Source organism: Salmo salar, chromosome 17 (genome assembly GCF_965601325.2).
Source record: "Salmo salar chromosome 17, fSalSal1, whole genome shotgun sequence".
Taxonomy (NCBI): domain Eukaryota; kingdom Metazoa; phylum Chordata; class Actinopteri; order Salmoniformes; family Salmonidae; genus Salmo; species Salmo salar.
In genome coordinates, this window is record NC_138307.1 from 81,801,619 (window position 1) to 81,825,194 (window position 23,576).

At 49.0% G+C, this 23,576-nt stretch overlaps 1 protein-coding gene across 2 annotated transcripts in view; it reads right to left on the minus strand.

The window, feature by feature from the left end:
• The window catches only part of grip1 (glutamate receptor interacting protein 1), a 430,214-nt gene that overhangs the window by 191,103 nt on the left and 215,535 nt on the right, over positions 1 to 23,576 (minus strand). For both annotated transcript variants that reach the window (XM_082964252.1, XM_082964253.1), the window contains one exon: positions 3,345 to 3,480. In XM_082964252.1, coding sequence (XP_082820378.1) covers positions 3,345 to 3,480 — 136 coding nt within the window. The remainder of the gene's footprint in view (positions 1 to 3,344; positions 3,481 to 23,576) is intronic.

Genomic DNA, 23,576 nt, shown 5'->3' on the forward strand with positions numbered 1-23,576 from the left:
AAATAGGTTACTGTCTCTCTCTCTCTCTCTCTGGTAAAATAGGTTACTGTCTCTCTCTCTCTGGTAAAATAGGTTACTCTCTCTCTCTCTCTGGTAAAATAGGTTACTGTCTCTCTCTCTCTCTGGTAAAATAGGTTACTCTCTCTCTCTCTCTCTCTGGTAAAATAGGTTACTGTCTCTCTCTCTCTCTCTCTGGTAAAATAGGTTACTGTCTCTCTCTCTCTCTCTGGTAAAATAGGTTACTCTCTCTCTCTCTCTGGTAAAATAGGTTACTGTCTCTCTCTCTCTCTCTCTCTGGTAAAATAGGTTACTGTCTCTCTCTCTCTGGTAAAATAGGTTACTGTCTCTCTCTCTCTCTCTCTGGTAAAATAGGTTACTGTCTCTCTCTCTCTCTGGTAAAATAGGTTACTGTCTCTCTCTCTCTCTCTCTCTCTCTCTCTCTCTCTGGTAAAATAGGTTACTGTCTCTCTCTCTCTCTCTGGTAAAATAGGTTACTGTCTCTCTCTCTCTCTGGTAAAATAGGTTACTGTCTCTCCCTCTCTCTCTCTCTGGTAAAATAGGTTACTGTCTCTCTCTCTCTCTCTGGTAAAATAGGTTACTGTCTCTCTCTCTCTCTGGTAAAATAGGTTACTGTCTCTCTCTCTCTGGTAAAATAGGTTACTCTCTCTCTCTCTCTCTTTGGTAAAATAGGTTACTGTCTCTCTCTCTCTGGTAAAATAGGTTACTGTCTCTCTCTCTCTCTGGTAAAATAGGTTACTGTCTCTCTCTCTCTCTGGTAAAATAGGTTACTCTCTCTCTCTCTCTCTTTGGTAAAATAGGTTACTGTCTCTCTCTCTCTCTGGTAAAATAGGTTACTGTCTCTCTCTCTCTCTGGTAAAATAGGTTACTGTCTCTCTCTCTCTCTGGTAAAATAGGTTACTGTCTCTCTCTCTCTTGTAAAATAGGTTACTGTCTCTCTCTCTCTGGTAAAGTAGGTTACTGTCTCTCTCTCTCTCTCTCTCTCTCTCTCTCTCTCTCTCTCTCTCTCTCTGGTAAAATAGATTACTGTCTCTCTCTCTCTGGTAAAATAGGTTACTGTCTCTCTCTCTCTCTCTGGTAAAATAGGTTACTGTCTCTCTCTCTCTGGTAAAATAGGTTACTGTCTCTCTCTCTCTCTGGTAAAATAGGTTACTCTCTCTCTCTCTCTCTTTGGTAAAATAGGTTACTGTCTCTCTCTCTCTGGTAAAGTAGGTTACTGTCTCTCTCTCTCTCTCTCTCTCTCTCTCTCTCTCTCTCTCTCTCTCTGGTAAAATAGATTACTGTCTCTCTCTCTCTGGTAAAATAGGTTACTGTCTCTCTCTCTCTGGTAAAATAGGTTACTGTCTCTCTCTATCTGTCTCTCTCTCTAGTGGAATAGTTGATCTCTCAAATTACAGGCCAAGACAGTGACGACAAGGCTTTTACAACAGTGATCTCTCAAATTACAGGCCAAGAGAGTAAACATCTTGTCCTCCCTCTCCCTCCCTTCCATCCCTACATCCCTCTCTCTCTCTCTCTCTCTATCAGTGTGATGGAGAGGATGAGTTGGCAGAGCGTGTAAAAGGAGGGATCGGATGTGACCTGTGAGTTCAATGAACCAGTCAGCAGAAGACAGGAGGGAGGAGAGTGGTGCTTGTGTTTTAAACAGCATCCATTTATATAGCTAACACACACACACACACACACACACACACACACACACACACACACACACACACACACCACACACACACACACACACACACACACACACACACACACACACACACACACACACACACACACACACACACATGCACACACCGTCTCTCTCTCTCCCTCCCTCTCTCTGTCTCTCTCTCTCTCTGTCTCTCTCTCTCTCTGTCTCTCTCTCTCTCTGTCTCTCTCTCTCTCTGTCTCTCTCTCCATACCCAGTCCTCTCCCTGTACAACTCACAGCTACATGTAGTCATATAGTCCTTCACTCCTCTCTCTCTGACGTACACAGAGACAGCAGGGGAGGTGAGGCAGCTGTGTATCTGTGTGTGGTGAGGCAGCTGTGTATCTGTGTGACGAGGCAGCTGTGTATCTGTGTGTAACGAGGCAGCTGTGTATCTGTGTGTGATGAGGCAGCTGTGTATCTGTGTGTGATGAGGCAGATGTGTATCTGTGTGTAATGAGGCAGATGTGTATCTGTGTGTGGTGAGGCAGCTGTGTATCTGTGTGTGATGAGGCAGCTGTGTATCTGTGTGATGAGGCAGCTGTGTATCTGTGTGTAATGAGGCAGCTGTGTATCTGTGTGTAATGAGGCAGCTGTGTATCTGTGTGTGGTGAGGCAGCTGTGTATCTGTGTGTGGTGAGGCAGCTGTGTATCTGTGTGTGGTGAGGCAGCTGTGTAGCTGTGTGTGGTGAGGCAGCTGTGTATCTGTGTGTACTGGGGCAGCTGTGTATCTGTGTGTGGTGAGGCAGCTGTGTATCTGTGTGTAATGAGGCAGCTGTGTATCTGTGTGTGGTGAGGCAGCTGTGTATCTGTGTGTAATGAGGCAGCTGTGTATCTGTGTGTAATGAGGCAGCTGTGTATCTGTGTGTAATGAGGCAGCTGTGTATCTGTGTGTGGTGAGGCAGCTGTGTATCTGTGTGTGATGAGGCAGCTGTGTATCTGTGTGATGAGGCAGCTGTGTATCTGTGCGATGAGGCAGCTGTGTATCTGTGTGTAATGAGGCAGCTGTGTATCTGTGTGTGATGAGGCAGCTGTGTATCTGTGTGTGGTGAGGCAGCTGTGTATCTGTGTGATGAGGCAGCTGTGTATCTGTGTGATGAGGCAGCTGTGTATCTGTGTGTGGTGAGGCAGCTGTGTATCTGTGTGTGGTGAGGCAGCTGTGTATCTGTGTGATGAGGCAGCTGTGTATCTGTGTGATGAGGCAGCTGTGTATCTGTGTGTGGTGAGGCAGCTGTGTATCTGTGTGTAATGAGGCAGCTGTGTATCTGTGTGTGGTGAGGAAGCTGTGTATCTGTGTGTGGTGAGGCAGCTGTGTATCTGTGTGTAATGAGGCAGCTGTGTATCTGTGTGTGGTGAGGCAGCTGTGTATCTGTGTGTAATGAGGCAGCTGTGTATCTGTGTGTGGTGAGGAAGCTGTGTATCTGTGTGTGGTGAGGCAGCTGTGTATCTGTGTGTACTGAGGCAGCTGTGTATCTGTGTGTGGTGAGTAAGCTGTGTGTCTGTGTGTGGTGAGGCAGCTGTGTATCTGTGTGTATTTGTGTCCGTGTGTCGCGTATGAATGTGTGCATCTGTACGCATCCACTGTGACCGTGTGTGTGTGTGTGTGTGTGTGTGTGTGTGTTAGTTACCTAGCAGCGATGCCTCCCTGGCGCAGGTTGGACACCCGTGGTTTTCCATCCTTGTCGACGCCCCCGGACACAGTGAGTCCTAGAGTGGTGCCTTCTTTCTTCATTAACTCCACAACACTGGAGCCTTTAAACTCATCTGCAGGGAAGGGGAGGAGAGAGAGGAGAGGAGGAAGAGGGGGAGGAAGAGAGACAGGCGATGAGAGAGGTGAGGACAGAACAGGCTCCCACATGATGCAGAACACGAGATCCTTCCTCCTGTCCTCTCCTCCTCCTCCTGTGGAAAGGAAAGGACTGTTCTCATCACCTTATCAGGAAGGAAGCAGCGGCAAGATGAGCTGTTGAACGGTTTCTCTCTCTCTCCCTGTCTCTCTCTCTCCCTGTCTCTCTCTCTCTCCCCGTCTCTCTCTCTCCCCGTCTCTCTCTCTCCCTCTCTCTCTCTCCCTCTCTCTCTCTCCCTCTCTCTAACTCTCCCTGTCTCTCTCTCTCTCCCTGTCTCTCTCTCTCCCTGTCTCTCTCTCTCCCTGTCTCTCTCTCTCCCCGTGTCTCTCTCTCCCTGTCTCTCTCTCTCCCCGTCTCTCTCTCTCTCCCCGTCTCTCTCTCTCCCTGTCTCTCTCTCTCCCTGTCTCTCTCTCTCCCTCTCTCTCTCTCCCTGTCTCTCTCTCTCCCCGTGTCTCTCTCTCCCTGTCTCTCTCTCTCCCTGTCTCTCTCTCTCCCTGTCTCTCTCTCTCCCCGTCTCTCTCTCTCCCCGTGTCTCTCTCTCCCTGTCTCTCTCTCTCCCCGTCTCTCTCTCTCCCTGTCTCTCTCTCTCCCTGTCTCTCTCTCTCCCCGTCTCTCTCTCTCCCCGTCTCTCTCTCTCCCCGTCTCTCTCTCTCCCTCTCTCTCTCCCCGTGTCTCTCTCTCCCCGTGTCTCTCTCTCCCCGTGTCTCTCTCTCCCCGTCTCTCTCTCTCCCTGTCTCTCTCTCTCTCCCCGTCTCTCTCTCTACATGACTCTCTCTCTCCCTGTCTCACACACACACACACACACACACACACACACACACACACACACACACACACACACACACACACACACACACACACACACACACACACACACACAGCAATACGGCTTCTCTCCGGCCCTCTGCATCATCAACAGCTGCCTTGTAGACACTCTTCTTGTGAAATCTCTCTCTCTCTCTCCTCTGTTCTCCTCTCCTTCCCTCTCCCCTCCCCTCTCCCTTCCCCTCCCTTCTCCTCTCCTCTCCCCTCCCCTCCCCTCCCCTCCCCTCCCCTCCCCTCCCCTCCCCTTCCCTCTCCTCTCCTCCCCTCCCCTCTCCTCTCCTCTCCTCTCCTCTCCTCTCCTCTCCTCTCCTCTCCTCTCCTCTCCTCTCCTCTCCTCTCCTCTCTCAGCCTCTCTTCACTGAGGAACAGTGTGAAATATCTCTCTCCCCTCTCCTCTCCTCTCCTCTCCTCTCCTCTCTCTCCTCTCCTCTCCTCTCCTCCTCTCCTCTCCTCTCCTCTCCTCTCCTTTCCTCTCCTCTCAGCCTCTCTTCACTGAGGAACAGTGTGAAATATCTCTCTCCCTCTCCTCTCCTCTCCTCTCCTCTCCTCTCCTCTCCTCTCCTCTCCTCTCCTCTCCTCTCCTCTCCTCTCCTCTCAGCCTCTCTTCACTGAGGAACAGTGTGAAATATCTCTCTCCCTCTCCTCTCCTCTCCTCTCCTCTCCTCTCCTCTCCTCTCCTCTCCTCTCCTCTCCTCTCCTCTCCTCTCCTCTCCTCTCCTCTCCTCTCAGCCTCTCTTCACTGAGGAACAGTGTGAAATATCTCTCCTCTCCTCTCCTCTCCTCTCCTCTCCTATCCTTTCAGTCAGTCCATAAATAGTGATGGTAGGTAAGACAGAGAGTTACTACTTTAGACCAGAGCCCTATTCCCTATATAGTGCACTACTTTTGACCAGAACCCATAGGGGACACCGCCAAATGCAACACTGCAGCAGCAGCAGTAACAGTAGCTGTCTGTCTGTCTGTCTCTGTCTGTCTGTCTGTCTGTCTGTCTGTCTGTCTGTCTGTCTGTCTGTCTGTCTGTCTGTCTGTCTGTCTGTCTGTCTGTCTGTCTGTCTGTCTGTCTGTCTGTCTGTCTGTCTCACTGCCCAGTTGGATGTTTCTGTGTCTGTCCAACTGGAGACTATCAGAGGACAGGAGAGGAGGGAGAATGAGGAGAGGGGGAGGGATAGGGAGGAGAGGAGGAGGGATAGGGAGGAGAGGAGGGAGAATGAGGAGAGGGGGAGGGATAGGGAGGAGAGGAGGGAGAATGAGGAGAGGGGGAGGGATAGGGAGGAGAGGGGGAGGGATAGGGAGGAGAGGGGGAGGGATAGGGAGGAGAGGAGGGAGAGTGAGTAGAGGGGGAGGGATAGGGAGGGAGAGGGGGAGGGATAGGGAGGAGAGGGGGAGGGATAGGGAAGAGAGGGGTGAGGGATAGGGAGGAGAGGAGGGAGAGTGAGGAGAGGGGGAGGGATAGGGAGGAGAGGGGGAGGGATAGGGAAGAGAGGGGGAGGGATAGGGAGGAGAGGAGGGAGAGTGAGGAGAGGGGGAGGGATAGGGAGGAGAGGGGGAGGGATAGGGAAGAGAGGGGGAGGGATAGGGAGGAGAGGAGGGAGAGTGAGGAGAGGGGGAGGGAGAGTGAGGAGAGGGGGAGGGATAGGGAGGAGAGGGGGAGGGATAGGGAGGAGAGGGGGAGGGATAGGGAGGAGAGGGGAGGGATAGGGAGGAGAGGAGGGAGAGGGAGGAGAGGACTGGGGTGGGGATGGATGGGAGGGATGAGGAATGAGGAGAGGACTGGGGTGGGGATGGATGGGAGGGATGAGGAATGAGGAGAGCACTGGGGTGGGGATGGATGGGAGGGATGAGGAATGAGGAGAGGACTGGTGTGGGGATGGATGGGAGGGATGAGGAATGAGGAGAGGACTGGGGTGGGGATGGATGGGAGGGATGAGGAATGAGGAGAGGACTGGGGTGGGGTGGGGATCGGAGGGATGAGGAATGAGGAGAGGACTGGGGTGGGGATGGATGGGAGGGATGAGGAATGAGGAGAGGACTGGGGTGGGGATGGATGGGAGGGATGAGGAATGAGGAGAGGACTGGGGTGGGGATGGATGGGAGGGATGAGGAATGAGGAGAGGACTGGGGTGGGGATGGATGGGAGGGATGAGGAATGAGGAGAGGACTGGGGTGGGGATGGATGGGAGGGATGAGGAATGAGGAGAGGACTGGGGTGGGGATGGATGGGAGGGATGAGGAATGAGGAGAGGACTGGGGTGGGGTGGGGATGGGAGGGATGAGGAATGAGGAGAGGACTGGTGTGGGGATGGATGGGAGGGATGAGGAATGAGGAGAGGACTGGGGTGGGGATGGATGGGAGGGATGAGGAATGAGGAGAGGACTGGAGTGGGGATGGGAGGGATGAGGAATGAGGAGAGGACTGGGGTGGGGTGGGGATGGGAGGGATGAGGAATGAGGAGAGGACTGGGGTGGGGTGGGGATGGGAGGGATGAGGAATGAGGAGAGGACTGGGGTGGGGATGGATGGGAGGGATGAGGAATGAGGAGAGGACTGGAGTGGGGATGGGAGGGATGAGGAATGAGGAGAGGACTGGGGTGGGGATGGATGGGAGGGATGAGGAATGAGGAGAGGACTGGGGTGGGGATGGATGGGAGGGATGAGGAATGAGGAGAGGACTGGGGTGGGGATGGATGGGAGGGATGAGGAATGAGGAGAGGACTGGGGTGGGATGGATGGGAGGGATGAGGAATGAGGAGAGGACTGGGGTGGGGATGGATGGGAGGGATGAGGAATGAGGAGAGGACTGGGGTGGGGATGGATGGGAGGGATGAGGAATGAGGAGAGGACTGGAGTGGGGTGGGGATGGGAGGGATGAGGAATGAGGAGAGGACTGGTGTGGGGATGGATGGGAGGGATGAGGAATGAGGAGAGGACTGGGGTGGGGATGGATGGGAGGGATGAGGAATGAGGAGAGGACTGGGGTGGGGTGGGGATGGAGGGAGGGACTGAGGAGAGGACTGGGGTGGGATGGATGGGAGGGATGAGGAATGAGGAGAGGACTGGGTGGGATGGATGGGAGGGATGAGGAATGAGGAGAGGACTGGGGTGGGGATGGATGGGAGGGATGAGGAATGAGGAGAGGACTGGGGTGGGGTGGGGATGGGAGGGATGAGGACTGAGGCGAGGACTGGGTGGGGATGGATGGGAGGGATGAGGAATGAGGAGAGGACTGGAGTGGGGATGGGAGGGATGAGGCATGAGGAGAGGACTGGGGTGGTGATGGATGGGAGGGCTGAGGATGAGGAGAGGACTGGGGTGCGGATGGATGGGAGGGATGAGGAATGAGGAGAGGACTGGGGTGGGTGGATGGGAGGGATGAGGAATGAGGAGAGGACTGGGGTGGGGATGGATGGGAGGGATGAGGATGAGGAGAGGACTGGGGTGGTGATGGATGGGAGGGATGAGGAATGAGGAGAGGACTGGGGTGGTGATGGATGGGAGGGATGAGGAATGAGGAGAGGACTGGGGTGGGGATGGATGGGAGGGATGAGGAATGAGGAGAGGACTGGGGTGGGATGGATGGGAGGGAGGGATGAGGAATGAGGAGAGGACTGGGGTGGGGATGGATGGGAGGGATGAGGATGAGGAGAGGGCTGGTGTGGGGATGGGTGGGAGGGATGAGGAATGAGGGAGGACTGGGGTGGGGGATGGATGGGTGGGATGAGGATGAGGAGAGGACTGGGGGGGGGTGGGGATGGGAGGGATGGGAATGAGGAGAGGACTGGGGTGGGGATGGATGGGAGGGATGAGGAATGAGGAGAGGACTGGGTGGGGATGGATGGGAGGGGATGAGGAATGAGGAGAGGACTGGGGCTGGGGATGGATGGGAGGGATGAGGAGAGGACTGGGTGGGGATGGATGGGAGGGATGAGGAATGAGGAGAGGACTGGAGTGGGGATGGATGAGGGGAATGCAGCTCTCTGTTCAGCATTCTATCACTCTGCAGTCCCAGTGATGAAGCAGCCTGCTGGTCACCAGGGGGTTAGCAGGACATGTACTACTAAAAGGTCACATTGGGACTAATTAGGGCTCCAGGCTCTAGGGGGCGACACTAAGACAAGGACGCATTGGAGTGGGGGGGGGTTTATTGTTGCGGTGGTAAGTTATTTACGGTCATAGTAGTGTTGCCTTGGCGATGGAATGCCTGTCATATTTTCTCACCGCTGATCGATTGCCGTCCCTGGAGGTGGATGATGGAGAGATGGAGAGGGGTAAATCCTCAAAACAGAGGACAGGAGAGAGAGAGGGGTATGGAGAGAGAAAGACAGAGATACAGAGACAGAGAGAGAGAGAGAGAGAGAGAGAGAAAGAGAGAGATGGAGACAGACAGAGAGCGAGACGGAGAGAGAGACGGAGAGAGAGACAGAGAGAGAGACGGAGAGAGAGAGACGGAGAGGGAAAGACGGAGAGAGAGAGACAGAGAGAGAGAGAGAGAGAGAGAGAGAGAGAGACGGAGAGAGTGAGAGAGAGAGAGAGAGAGAGAGAGAGAGAGGGAGAGGAAGAGAGAAGGAAAAATAAGGAGAGATAGAAAGAGGGAGGGAGAGAAAGAGAGACAGAGAGAGATAGAGACAGGGACAAAGAGGCTGAGAAGGAAATAGAAGGAGAGATAGAGAGAGGGAAGGAGAGAAAGAGAGACAGAGAGAGAGAGGGAGGGAGAGGAAAAGAGGGAGCGAAAGGTATGGAGAGAGAGAGAGAGCGCGAGAGGGAGAAGGAGAGAGAGGGATAGAGAGGGTGAGGGAGAGAGAGTTATGATGGATGGAGTTGGAGGACAGCTCTAATGATATAGGATTGATCTGGAGGTGTCTTCAGTTGGGCGGTCTGACATCTGTGGAGACACACTCACACACTGGAGCAGACTGAATACTGACAGCTAGGAACTAGGAACACACTGGAGCAGACTGAATACTGACAGCTAGGAACTAGGAACACACTGGAGCAGACTGAATACTGACAGCTAGGAACTAGGAACACACACTGGAGCAGACTGAATACTGACAGCTAGGAACTAGGAACACACTGGAGCAGACTGAATACTGACAGCTAGGAACTAGGAACACACTGGAGCAGACTGAATACTGACAGCTAGGAACTAGGAACACACACTGGAGCAGACTGAATACTGACAGCTAGGAACTAGGAACACACTGGAGCAGACTGAATACTGACAGCTAGGAACTAGGAACACACACTGGAGCAGACTGAATACTGACAGCTAGGAACTAGGAACACAGTGGAGCAGACTGAATACTGACAGCTAGGAACTAGGAACACACACTGGAGTAGACTGAATACTGACAGCTAGGAACTAGGAACACACTGGAGCAGACTGAATACTGACAGCTAGGAACTAGGAACACACTGGAGCAGACTGAATACTGACAGCTAGGAACTAGGAACACACTGGAGCAGACTGAATACTGACAGCTAGGAACTAGGAACACACTGGAGCAGACTGAATACTGACAGCTAGGAACTAGGAACACACTGGAGCAGACTGAATACTGACAGCTAGGAACTAGGAACACACTGGAGCAGACTGAATACTGACAGCTAGGAACTAGGAACACACTGGAGCAGACTGAATACTGACAGCTAGGAACACACACTGGAGCAGACTGAATACTGACAGCTAGGAACTAGGAACACACTGGAGCAGACTGAATACTGACAGCTAGGAACTAGGAACACACTGGAGCAGACTGAATACTGACAGCTAGGAAATAGGAACACACTGGAGCAGACTGAATACTGACAGCTAGGAACTAGGAACACACACTGGAGCAGACTGAATACTGACAGCTAGGAACTAGGAACACACTGGAGCAGACTGAATACTGACAGCTAGGAACTAGGAACACACTGGAGCAGACTGAATACTGACAGCTAGGAACTAGGAACACACACTGGAGCAGACTGAATACTGACAGCTAGGAACTAGGAACACACTGGAGCAGACTGAATACTAACAGCTAGGAACTAGGAACACACACTGGAGCAGACTGAATACTGACAGCTAGGAACTAGGAACACACTGGAGCAGACTGAATACTGACAGCTAGGAACTAGGAACACACACTGGAGCAGACTGAATACTGACAGCTAGGAACTAGGAACACACTGGAGCAGACTGAATACTGACAGCTAGGAACTAGGAACACACTGGAGCAGACTGAATACTGACAGCTAGGAACTAGGAACACACTGGAGCAGACTGAATACTGACAGCTAGGAACTAGGAACACACACTGGAGCAGACTGAATACTGAGAGCTAGGAACTAGGAACACACTGGAGCAGACTGAATACTGACAGCTAGGAACTAGGAACACACACTGGAGCAGACTGAATACTGACAGCTAGGAACTAGGAACACACTGGAGCAGACTGAATACTGACAGCTAGGAACTAGGAACACACTGGAGCAGACTGAATACTGACAGCTAGGAACTAGGAACACACTGGAGCAGACTGAATACTGACAGCTAGGAACTAGGAACACACACTGGAGCAGACTGAATACTGACAGCTAGGAACTAGGAACACACTGGAGCAGACTGAATACTGACAGCTAGGAACTAGGAACACACTGGAGCAGACTGAATACTGACAGCTAGGAACTAGGAACACACTGGAGCAGACTGAATACTGACAGCTAGGAACTAGGAACACACACTGGAACAGACTGAATACTGACAGCTAGGAACTAGGAACACACTGGAGCAGACTGAATACTGACAGCTAGGAACTAGGAACACACTGGAGCAGACTGAATACTGACAGCTAGGAACTAGGAACACACTGGAGCAGACTGAATACTGACAGCTAGGAACTAGGAACACAGTGGAGCAGACTGAATACTGACAGCTAGGAACTAGGAACACACACTGGAGCAGACTGAATACTGACAGCTAGGAACTAGGAACACACACTGGAGCAGACTGAATACTGACAGCTAGGAACTAGGAACACACTGGAGCAGACTGAATACTGACAGCTAGGAACTAGGAACACACACTGGAGCAGACTGAATACTGACAGCTAGGAACTAGGAACACACACTGGAGCAGACTGAATACTGACAGCTAGGAACTAGGAACACACTGGAGCAGACTGAATACTGACAGCTAGGAACTAGGAACACACACTGGAGCAGACTGAATACTGACAGCTAGGAACTAGGAACACACTGGAGCAGACTGAATACTGACAGCTAGGAACTAGGAACACACACTGGAGCAGACTGAATACTGACAGCTAGGAACTAGGAACACACTGGAGCAGACTGAATACTGACAGCTAGGAACTAGGAACACACTGGAGCAGACTGAATACTGACAGCTAGGAACTAGGAACACACACTGGAGCAGACTGAATACTGACAGCTAGGAACTAGGAACACACTGGAGCAGACTGAATACTGACAGCTAGGAACTAGGAACACACTGGAGCAGACTGAATACTGACAGCTAGGAACTAGGAACACACACTGGAGCAGACTGAATACTGACAGCTAGGAACTAGGAACACACTGGAGCAGACTGAATACTGACAGCTAGGAACTAGGAACACAGTGGAGCAGACTGAATACTGACAGCTAGGAACTAGGAACACACACTGGAGCAGACTGAATACTGACAGCTAGGAACTAGGAACACACACTGGAGCAGACTGAATACTGACAGCTAGGAACTAGGAACACACACTGGAGCAGACTGAATACTGACAGCTAGGAACTAGGAACACACTGGAGCAGACTGAATACTGACAGCTAGGAACTAGGAACACACACTGGAGCAGACTGAATACTGACAGCTAGGAACTAGGAACACACTGGAGCAGACTGAATACTGACAGCTAGGAACTAGGAACACACACTGGAGCAGACTGAATACTGACAGCTAGGAACTAGGAACACACTGGAGCAGACTGAATACTGACAGCTAGGAACTAGGAACACACTGGAGCAGACTGAATACTGACAGCTAGGAACTAGGAACACACACTGGAGCAGACTGAATACTGACAGCTAGGAACTAGGAACACACACTGGAGCAGACTGAATACTGACAGCTAGGAACTAGGAACACACTGGAGCAGACTGAATACTGACAGCTAGGAACTAGGAACACACTGGAGCAGACTGAATACTGACATTTAGGAACTAGGAACACAGTGGAGCAGACTGAATACTGACAGCTAGGAACTAGGAACACACACTGGAGCAGACTGAATACTGACAGCTAGGAACTAGGAACACACTGGAGCAGACTGAATACTGACAGCTAGGAACTAGGAACACACTGGAGCAGACTGAATACTGACAGCTAGGAACTAGGAACACACACTGGAGCAGACTGAATACTGACAGCTAGGAACTAGGAACACACTGGAGCAGACTGAATACTGACAGCTAGGAACTAGGAACACACTGGAGCAGACTGAATACTGACAGCTAGGAACTAGGAACACACTGGAGCAGACTGAATACTGACAGCTAGGAACTAGGAACACACACTGGAGCAGACTGAATACTGACAGCTAGGAACTAGGAACACACTGGAGCAGACTGAATACTGACAGCTAGGAACTAGGAACACACTGGAGCAGACTGAATACTGACAGCTAGGAACTAGGAACACACTGGAGCAGACTGAATACTGACAGCTAGGAACTAGGAACACACACTGGAGCAGACTGAATACTGACAGCTAGGAACTAGGAACACACTGGAGCAGACTGAATACTGACAGCTAGGAACTAGGAACACACACTGGAGCAGACTGAATACTGACAGCTAGGAACTAGGAACACACACTGGAGCAGACTGAATACTGACAGCTAGGAACTAGGAACACACTGGAGCAGACTGAATACTGACAGCTAGGAACTAGGAACACACTGGAGCAGACTGAATACTGACAGCTAGGAACTAGGAACACACTGGAGCAGACTGAATACTGACAGCTAGGAACTAGGAACACACTGGAGCAGACTGAATACTGACAGCTAGGAACTAGGAACACACTGGAGCAGACTGAATACTGACAGCTAGGAACTAGGAACACACACTGGAGCAGACTGAATACTGACAGCTAGGAACTAGGAACACACTGGAGCAGACTGAATACTGACAGCTAGGAACTAGGAACACACACTGGAGCAGACTGAATACTGACAGCTAGGAACTAGGAACACACTGGAGCAGACTGAATACTGACAGCTAGGAACTAGGAACACACTGGAGCAGACTGAATACTGACAGCTAGGAACTAGGAACACACTGGAGCAGACTGAATACTGACAGCTAGGAACTAGGAACACACACTGGAGCAGACTGAATACTGACAGCTAGGAACTAGGAACACACTGGAGCAGACTGAATACTGACAGCTAGGAACTAGGAACACACTGGAGCAGACTGAATACTGACAGCTAGGAACTAGGAACACACTGGAGCAGACTGAATACTGACAGCTAGGAACTAGGAACACACTGGAGCAGACTGAATACTGACAGCTAGGAACTAGGAACACACTGGAGCAGACTGAATACTGACAGCTAGGAACTAGGAACACACACTGGAGCAGACTGAATACTGACAGCTAGGAACTAGGAACACACTGGAGCAGACTGAATACTGACAGCTAGGAACTAGGAACACACTGGAGCAGACTGAATACTGACAGCTAGGAACTAGGAACACACTGGAGCAGACTGACTACTGACAGCTAGGAACTAGGAACACACTGGAGCAGACTGAATACTGACAGCTAGGAACTAGGAACACACTGGAGCAGACTGAATACTGACAGCTAGGAACTAGGAACACACTGGAGCAGACTGAATACTGACAGCTATGAACTAGGAACACACACTGGAGCAGACTGAATACTGACAGCTAGGAACTAGGAACACACACTGGAGCAGACTGAATACTGACAGCTAGGAACTAGGAACACACTGGAGCAGACTGAATACTGACAGCTAGGAACTAGGAACACACTGGAGCAGACTGAATACTGACAGCTAGGAACTAGGAACACACACTGGAGCAGACTGAATACTGACAGCTAGGAACTAGGAACACACTGGAGCAGACTGAATACTGACAGCTAGGAACTAGGAACACACTGGAGCAGACTGAATACTGACAGCTAGGAACTAGGAACACACTGGAGCAGACTGAATACTAACAGCTAGGAACTAGGAACACACTGGAGCAGACTGAATACTGACAGCTAGGAACTAGGAACACACTGGAGCAGACTGAATACTGACAGCTAGGAACTAGGAACACACTGGAGCAGACTGAATACTGAGACAGTCTGGACGTCCTTCATCAACATAACTAGTCATATCTAACCACTACAATCTGAGACAGTCTGGAGGTCCTTCATCAACATAACCAGTCATATCTAACCACTACAATCTGAGACAGTCTGGAGGTCCTTCATCAACATAACCAGTCATATCTAATCACTACAATCTGAGACAGTCTGGAGGTCCTTCATCAACATAACCAGTCATATCTAATCACTACAATCTGAGACAGTCTGGACGTCCTTCATCAACATAACCAGTCATATCTAACCACTACAATCTGAGACAGTCTGGAGGTCCTTCATCAACATAACCAGTCATATCTAATCACTACAATCTGAGACAGTCTGGAGGTCCTTCATCAACATAACCAGTCATATCTAACCACTACAATCTGAGACAGTCTGTCTTGAGGTCCTTCATCAACATAACCAGTCATATCTAATCACTACAATCTGAGACAGTCTGGAGGTTCTTCATCAACATAACCAGTCATATCTAATCACTACAATCTGAGACAGTCTGGACGTCCTTCATCAACATAACCAGTCATATCTAATCACTACAATCTGAGACAGTCTGGAGGTCCTTCATCAACATAACCAGTCATATCTAACCACTACAATCTGAGACAGTCTGTCTTGAGGTCCTTCATCAACATAACCAGTCATATCTAACCACTACAATCTGAGACAGTCTGGAGGTCCTTCATCAACATAACCAGTCATATCTAACCACTACAATCTGAGACAGTCTGGAGGTCCTTCATCAACATAACCAGTCATATCTAATCACTACAATCTGAGACAGTCTGGACGTCCTTCATCAACATAACCAGTCATATCTAATCACTACAATCAGACAGTCTGGAGGTCCTTCATCAACATAACCAGTCATATCTAACCACTACAATCTGAGACAGTCTGGAGGTCCTTCATCAACATAACCAGTCATATCTAATCACTACAATCTGAGACAGTCTGGAGGTCCTTCATCAACATAACCAGTCATATCTAATCACTACAATCAGACAGTCTGGACGTCCTTCATCAACATAACCAGTCATATCTAATCACTACAATCTGAGACAGTCTGGAGGTCCTTCATCAACATAACCAGTCATATCTAATCACTACAATCTGAGACAGTCTGGAGGTCCTTCATCAACATAACCAGTCATATCTAATCACTACAATCTGAGACAGTCTGGAGGTCCTTCATCAACATAACCAGTCATATCTAACCACTACAATCTGAGACAGTCTGGAGGTCCTTCATCAACATAACCAGTCATATCTAATCACTACAATCTGAGACAGTCTGGACGTCCTTCATCAACATAACCAGTCATATCTAATCACTACAATCTGAGACAGTCTGGAGGTCCTTCATCAACATAACCAGTCATATCTAATCACTACAATCTGAGACAGTCTGGAGGTCCTTCATCAACATAACCAGTCATATCTAACCACTACAATCTGAGACAGTCTGGAGGTCCTTCATCAACATAACCAGTCATATCTAATCACTACAATCAGACAGTCTGGAGGTCCTTCATCAACATAACCAGTCATATCTAACCACTACAATCTGAGACAGTCTGGACGTCCTTCATCAACATAACCAGTCATATCTAACCACTACAATCTGAGACAGTCTGGAGGTCCTTCATCAACATAACCAGTCATATCTAACCACTACAATCTGAGACAGTCTGGAGGTCCTTCATCAACATAACCAGTCATATCTAATCACTACAATCAGACAGTCTGGAGGTCCTTCATCAACATAACCAGTCATATCTAATCACTACAATCTGAGACAGTCTGGAGGTCCTTCATCAACATAACCAGTCATATCTAATCACTACAATCTGAGACAGTCTGGAGGTCCTTCATCAACATAACCAGTCATATCTAATCACTACAATCTGAGACAGTCTGGAGGTCCTTCATCAACATAACCAGTCATATCTAATCACTACAATCTGAGACAGTCTGGAGGTCCTTCATCAACATAACCAGTCATATCTAACCACTACAATCTGAGACAGTCTGGAGGTCCTTCATCAACATAACCAGTCATATCTAATCACTACAATCTGAGACAGTCTGGACGTCCTTCATCAACATAACCAGTCATATCTAACCACTACAATCTGAGACAGTCTGGAGGTCCTTCATCAACATAACCAGTCATATCTAACCACTACAATCTGAGACAGTCTGGAGGTCCTTCATCAACATAACCAGTCATATCTAATCACTACAATCTGAGACAGTCTGGAGGTCCTTCATCAACATAACCAGTCATATCTAACCACTACAATCTGAGACAGTCTGGAGGTCCTTCATCAACATAACCAGTCATATCTAACCACTACAATCTGAGACAGTCTGTCTTGAGGTCCTTCATCAACATAACCAGTCATATCTAATCACTACAATCTGAGACAGTCTGGAGGTTCTTCATCAACATAACCAGTCATATCTAACCACTACAATCTGAGACAGTCTGGACGTCCTTCATCAACATAACCAGTCAACTATGGTTCTGTGAACACTGGAGGGTGAATTAATTGAGCATCACACTGTGAAGAGACAAACTGTCTCTCTGTTCCAAAGCCCCAGAGACCTGGCTGGGATCTGGTGGGTTATATTTCTGTCTGTGATGCTCAGAATGTGGATAAGCCTCTTAGAATGGAGGCGAGGGGTTAGAGATACGATCAAGAGAGAGAAACAAGCCTTCTCTCTCTCCCTCTCTCTCTCTCTCTCTCTCTCTCTCTCTCTCTCTCTCTCTCTCTCTCCCTCTCTCTCTCTCTGTCTCTCTCTCTCTCTCTGTCTCTCTCTCTCTCTCTCTCTCTCTCTCTCTCTCTCTCTCTCTCATCAGAGTAAAACATGAGAAGATCTGCTTTACTAAACAGAACAGATCTATGAACAGATCCATGGTTCTGAGCAGGTGGTAGGCTCCACAGTCACACAACAGCTGATTCAAAGGCCGTCTTCCATTTGCCTACTAACGAACTGACACTGCTGGACCACTCCACCACTTATCTGTTTCCTGGTCACGGAGGAGAGAGAGGACAGAGGACAGACATTTACCCTAACGAGAAAACCTCAGTGTGTTCTCTCCTCCTCTTTCCTCCTCCTCTTTCCTCCTCCTCCTCTCTCCTCCTCTCTCCTCCTCTCTACTCCTCCTCTCTACTCCTCCTCCTCCTCTTTCCTCCTCCTCTTTCCTCCTCCTCCTCCTCCTCCTCTCTCCTCCTCTTTCCTCCTCCTCTTCTCTCCTCCTCTTTCCTCCTCCTCTCTACTCCTCCTCTCTCCTCCTCTTCTCTCCTCCTCTTCTCTCCTCCTCTTTCGTCTTCCTCTCTCCTCCTCCTCTCTCCTTCTCTCCTCCTCTCTCCTCCTCCTCCTCCTCCTCTCGTCCTCCTCTCTCTCCTCCTATCTCCTCCTCCTCCTCTCGTCCTCCTCCTCTCTCCTCCTCTCTCCTCCTCTCTTCTCCTCTGCCCTTTCCTATGTCCTATCCTCCCTTCCTCTCCCTCTCTTCTCTCACCCCCCCCCCCCCATATGTCATATCCTCTCCTGTCTGCCCGTTCCTGTCCTGTGTGATAGTAGGGTTTGAGGACAGTGAGACAAGGGGACTGCGTCAGACTAAATGGCCTTCTCCTGCTCAGTCATTTCCCTAGTGAGCAGGCCTGACAGATGGCTCTGAGAACAGCACCCAGCAGGGATACTGTCCAGGACACTTTAAAACAGCATGATGTAGTGACACCAAGGAACAGAGGATATCAACCTGTCCTCCTTTGTATTCCCTTACCTTTAACTCTCTGTCTATTGTTTAGTTAAGTGATAAGCTGGTATTTGGAAGATACAGTATATTGGCTTGTCGAGGGCCGGCAAACTGTACCAATATACTATCCTCCAAACACCGTCTTCCAGGGCATTATCACTTTTATACAACTGGTTACCAACATATTCAAATAATAATGGACATATTTTTTATTAAAAAATGTTATTTTATTCCTACTATTTCATCCTTCCAGGAGATATAGTCCCAACACAAATCTAGGGTTGTTACTACACTACAAACCACTGAACACTACAACATGGTTACTACACTACAAACCACTGGCCTCAGATCTATCAAAAGTAGTGCACTATATAGGGGACATATATAGGGGACATATATAGGGGACATATATAAGGGACATATATAGGGGACATATATATATATATAAGGGACATATATAAGGGACATACATAGGGGACATATATAGGGGACATATATAAGGGACATATATAAGGGACATATATAAGGGACATATATAAGGGACATATATAGGGGACATATATAGGGGACATATATAAGGGACATATATAGGGGACATATATATATATAAGGGACACATATAGGGGTCACATATAGGGGACATATATAGGGGACATATATATAAGGGACAGATATAGGGGACATATATAGGGGACATATATAGGGGACATATATAGGGGACAGCATGCCATTTGAGATGTAGTTCAGGTACAAGCTAGGTGCTGCCAGACAGCCTGTCCTGTCAGTGTCTATAGCCCACTAAGCATATCATTGAAAAAGACCAAGCCATTCTACTCTTTAATTAAATGTTAACTTAGACATTTGCATATTGATGAGAATGCCAAGGGGGCGTCAGGATGGAGAAAAGGAGTTTGGTGCTGGGGTAGTGGAGGGGAGGCGGGGTATCTGTGCAGAGCTAAAGTCATTTCCGTGCTAGCGGGTTGCGGCTAATCGGAAGCGCTAGCTAGCTGGCTGGCAGAGTTGTGGTGGGGATGGGAAGGAGTGTGTGTGTGTGTGTGCGTGTGTGCGATGGGGACAAACAGGAAGGAAGAGAGGGGACCCGGGGCTTCGGTTCCCCTTTTTGAAGATTCCCTGCTGTGCCTGATAATCTGCACTGAACCAAATCAGCCTAGTTTACAACATGCTAGAGTTGATATAAGGTGACCACTGAGCATCAATCAGCCGTAGAGAAAGGCCACTGCCCCTGAAACGGTGATCTCGGAGACAGACTAATGATATAGGAGGGACCTTTTACAACTCATCTCAGCTTCTATGGCTGCCTGAACGTAGAGCCACCATACCTGATGTACTGCAGGATCTTCCTGCTATTGGTGCTCGTCTCTAAGAGATGAGGGGATATTTCTACAGGTAAACATGTGTACCAGAGAGGATGAATGGTTTCTGGGTCTAACAGAGATGTTTTGCTTTCTGCTGCTCTCTCCTCGGTTCTCTCTCCTCGGTTCTCTCTCCTCTGTTCTCTGTTCTCTCTCCTCTGTTCTCTGTTCTCTCTCCTCGGTTCTCTCTCCTCGGTTCTCTCTCCTCGGTTCTCTCTCCTCTGTTCTCTCTCCTCGGTTCTCTCTCCTCGGTTCTCTCTCCTCTGTTCTCTCTCCTCTGTTCTCACTCCTCTGTTCTCTCTCCTCTGTTCTCTCTCCTCTGTTCTCACTCCTCGGTTCTCTCTCCTCTGTTCTCTCTCCTCTGTTCTCACTCCTCTGTTCTCTCTCCTCTGTTCTCTCTCCTCTGTTCTCTCTCCTCGGTTCTCTCTCCTCTGTTCTCTCTCCTCTGTTCTCTGTTCTCTCTCCTCTGTTCTCTGTTCTCTCTCCTCTGTTCTCTCTCCTCTGTTCTCTCTCCTCTGTTCTCTCTCCTCTGTTCTCTGTTCTCTCTCCTCTGTTCTCTCTCCTCGGTTCTCTCTCCTCGGTTCTCTCTCCTCTGTTCTCTGTTCTCTCTCCTCTGTTCTCTCCTCTGTTCTCTCTCCTCGGTTCTCTCTCCTCTGTTCTCTCACCTCTGTTCTCTCTCCTCTGTTCTCTCTCCTCGGTTCTCTCTCCTCTGTTCTCTCTCCTCGGTTCTCTCTCCTCTGTTCTCTCTCCTCGGTTCTCTCTCCTCGGTTCTCTCTCCTCGGTTCTCTCTCCTCTGTTCTCTCTCCTCGGTTCTCTCTCCTCGGTTCTCTCTCCTCTGTTCTCTCTCCTCTGTTCTCTGTTCTCTCTCCTCTGTTCTCTGTTCTCTCTCCTCGGTTCTCTCTCCTCGGTTCTCTCTCCTCTGTTCTCTCTCCTCTGTTCTCTGTTCTCTCTCCTCTGTTCTCTGTTCTCTCTCCTCTGTTCTCTGTTCTCTCTCCTCTGTTCTCTGTTCTCTCTCCTCGGTTCTCTCTCCTCTGTTCTCTCACCTCTGTTCTCTCTCCAGGATCTGACTGTGTTTACCTCCCATCTCAGAGACGAGGAACTGGCAACGCAGATCCTAAAAAGTCCCCACAGTGCACTACATGGGCCCTGGTCAAAAATAGTGCACTATATAGGGGATAGGGCACGCAACCCTCCTGTCTCTCCAACTTCTCCACCTCTCCCACACCTCCCACACCACCAGAGGGACAGAAGACAAACAGTCCAACTCTCTCCCACCTCTCCCACAGCACCAGCGAGACGGACAGACAGACAGACAGACAGACAGACAGACAGACAGACAGACAGACAGACAGACAGACAGACAGACAGACAGACAGACAGACAGACAGACAGACAGACAGACAGACAGACAGACAGACAGACAGACAGACAGACAGACAGACAGGTCGGTAGGTAGTCAGAACACACATCTTTCTCTCTTTCTTCAGTTGTTTATTTCCCTATCACCCTTGACCTCTCCCGATCTCTCTCTCTCCGTTCATCTCACTGTGTGTGGGCGAGGAAAGGATGAAGTCATCTATGCAAACAAATATATTTGATTCAACAAGTGTTTCAGAAATTCAAGACACACTGGCAGAATGCATTAAGCCTGTTAGGAGAAAGAGAGAGAAAGGGTGAAAGAGTGTTTCAGTTGGCTCTGCATTTACTGCACCAGAAGTATGTTTAAAATCACGTAGTCGTTGACAACTTCTATCTGTCGTCTCGTAAACTGCTCCCGGATGCTCATAGCCTCTCTGAGTTATTATTTCCTATAACACTGGTTTCATCAAAACAAATAAAACAGGAACTAGCTATGAACACAAACACCATATCTCTAACCTGAGTACATAACATTTATATAACAGGTAAAATGAAAACAATAAATACCAAACAGGATACAGTTCCCTGAACCAACAGAGGGTATTGAATCAGTTCCCTGAACCATCAGAGGGTATTGAATCAGTTCCCTGAACCAACAGAGGGTATTGAATCAGTTCCCTGAACCAACGGAGGGTATTGAATCAGTTCCCTGAACCAACAGAGGGTATTGAATCAGTTCCCTGAACCAACAGAGGGTATTGAAACAGTTCCCTGAACCATCAGAGGGTATTGAATCAGTTCCCTGAACCATCAGAGGGTATTGAAACAGTTCCCTGAACCAACAGAGAGTATTGAATCAGTTCCCTGAACCATCAGAGTGTATTGAAACAGTTCCCTGAACCAACAGAGGGTATTGAATCAGTTCCCTGAACCATCAGAGGGTATTGAAACAGTTCCCTGAACCAACAGAGGGTATTGAATCAGTTCCCTGAACCAACAGAGGGTATTGAAACAGTTCCCTGAACCAACAGAGGGTATTGAATCAGTTCCCTGAACCAACAGAGGGTATTGAATCAGTTCCCTGAACCAACAGAGGGTATTGAAACAGTTCCCTGAACCATCAGAGGGTATTGAATCAGTTCCCTGAACCATCAGAGGGTATTGAATCAGTTCCCTGAACCAACAGAGGGTATTGAATCAGTTCCCTGAACCAACAGAGGGTATTGAAACAGTTCCCTGAACCAACAGAGGGTATTGAAACAGTTCCCTGAACCAACAGAGGGTATTGAATCAGTTCCCTGAACCATCAGAGGGTATTGAATCAGTTCCCTGAACCATCAGAGGGTATTGAAACAGTTCCCTGAACCAACAGAGGGTATTGAAACAGTTCCCTGAACCAACAGAGGGTATTGAATCAGTTCCCTGAACCAACAGAGGGTATTGAAACAGTTCCCTGAACCAACAGAGGGTATTGAATCAGTTCCCTGAACCAACAGAGGGTATTGAATCAGTTCCCTGAACCATCAGAGGGTATTGAATCAGTTCCCTGAACCATCAGAGGGTATTGAAACAGTTCCCTGAACCATCAGAGGGTATTGAAACAGTTCCCTGAACCAACAGAGGGTATTGAAACAGTTCCCTGAACCAACAGAGGGTATTGAAACAGTTCCCTGAACTATCAGAGGGTATTGAAACAGTTCCCTGAACCATCAGAGGGTATTGAAACAGTTCCCTGAACTATCAGAGGGTATTGAATCAGTTCCCTGAACCAACAGAGGGTATTGAAACAGTTCCCTGAACCAACAGAGGGTATTGAAACAGTTCCCTGAACCAACAGAGGGTATTGAATCAGTTCCCTGAACCAACAGAGGGTATTGAAACAGTTCCCTGAACCAACAGAGGGTATTGAAACAGTTCCCTGAACCAACAGAGGGTATTGAATCAGTTCCCTGAACCAACAGAGGGTATTGAAACAGTTCCCTGAACCAACAGAGGGTATTGAATCAGTTCCCTGAACCAACAGAGGGTATTGAATCAGTTCCCTGAACCAACAGAGGGTATTGAAACAGTTCCCTGAACCAACAGAGGGTATTGAATCAGTTCCCTGAACCATCAGAGGGTATTGAATCAGTTCCCTGAACCATCAGAGGGTATTGAATCAGTTCCCTGAACCAACAGAGGGTATTGAATCAGTTCCCTGAACCATCAGAGGGTATTGAAACAGTTCCCTGAACCATCAGAGGGTATTGAATCAGTTCCCTGAACCAACAGAGGGTATTGAATCAGTTCCC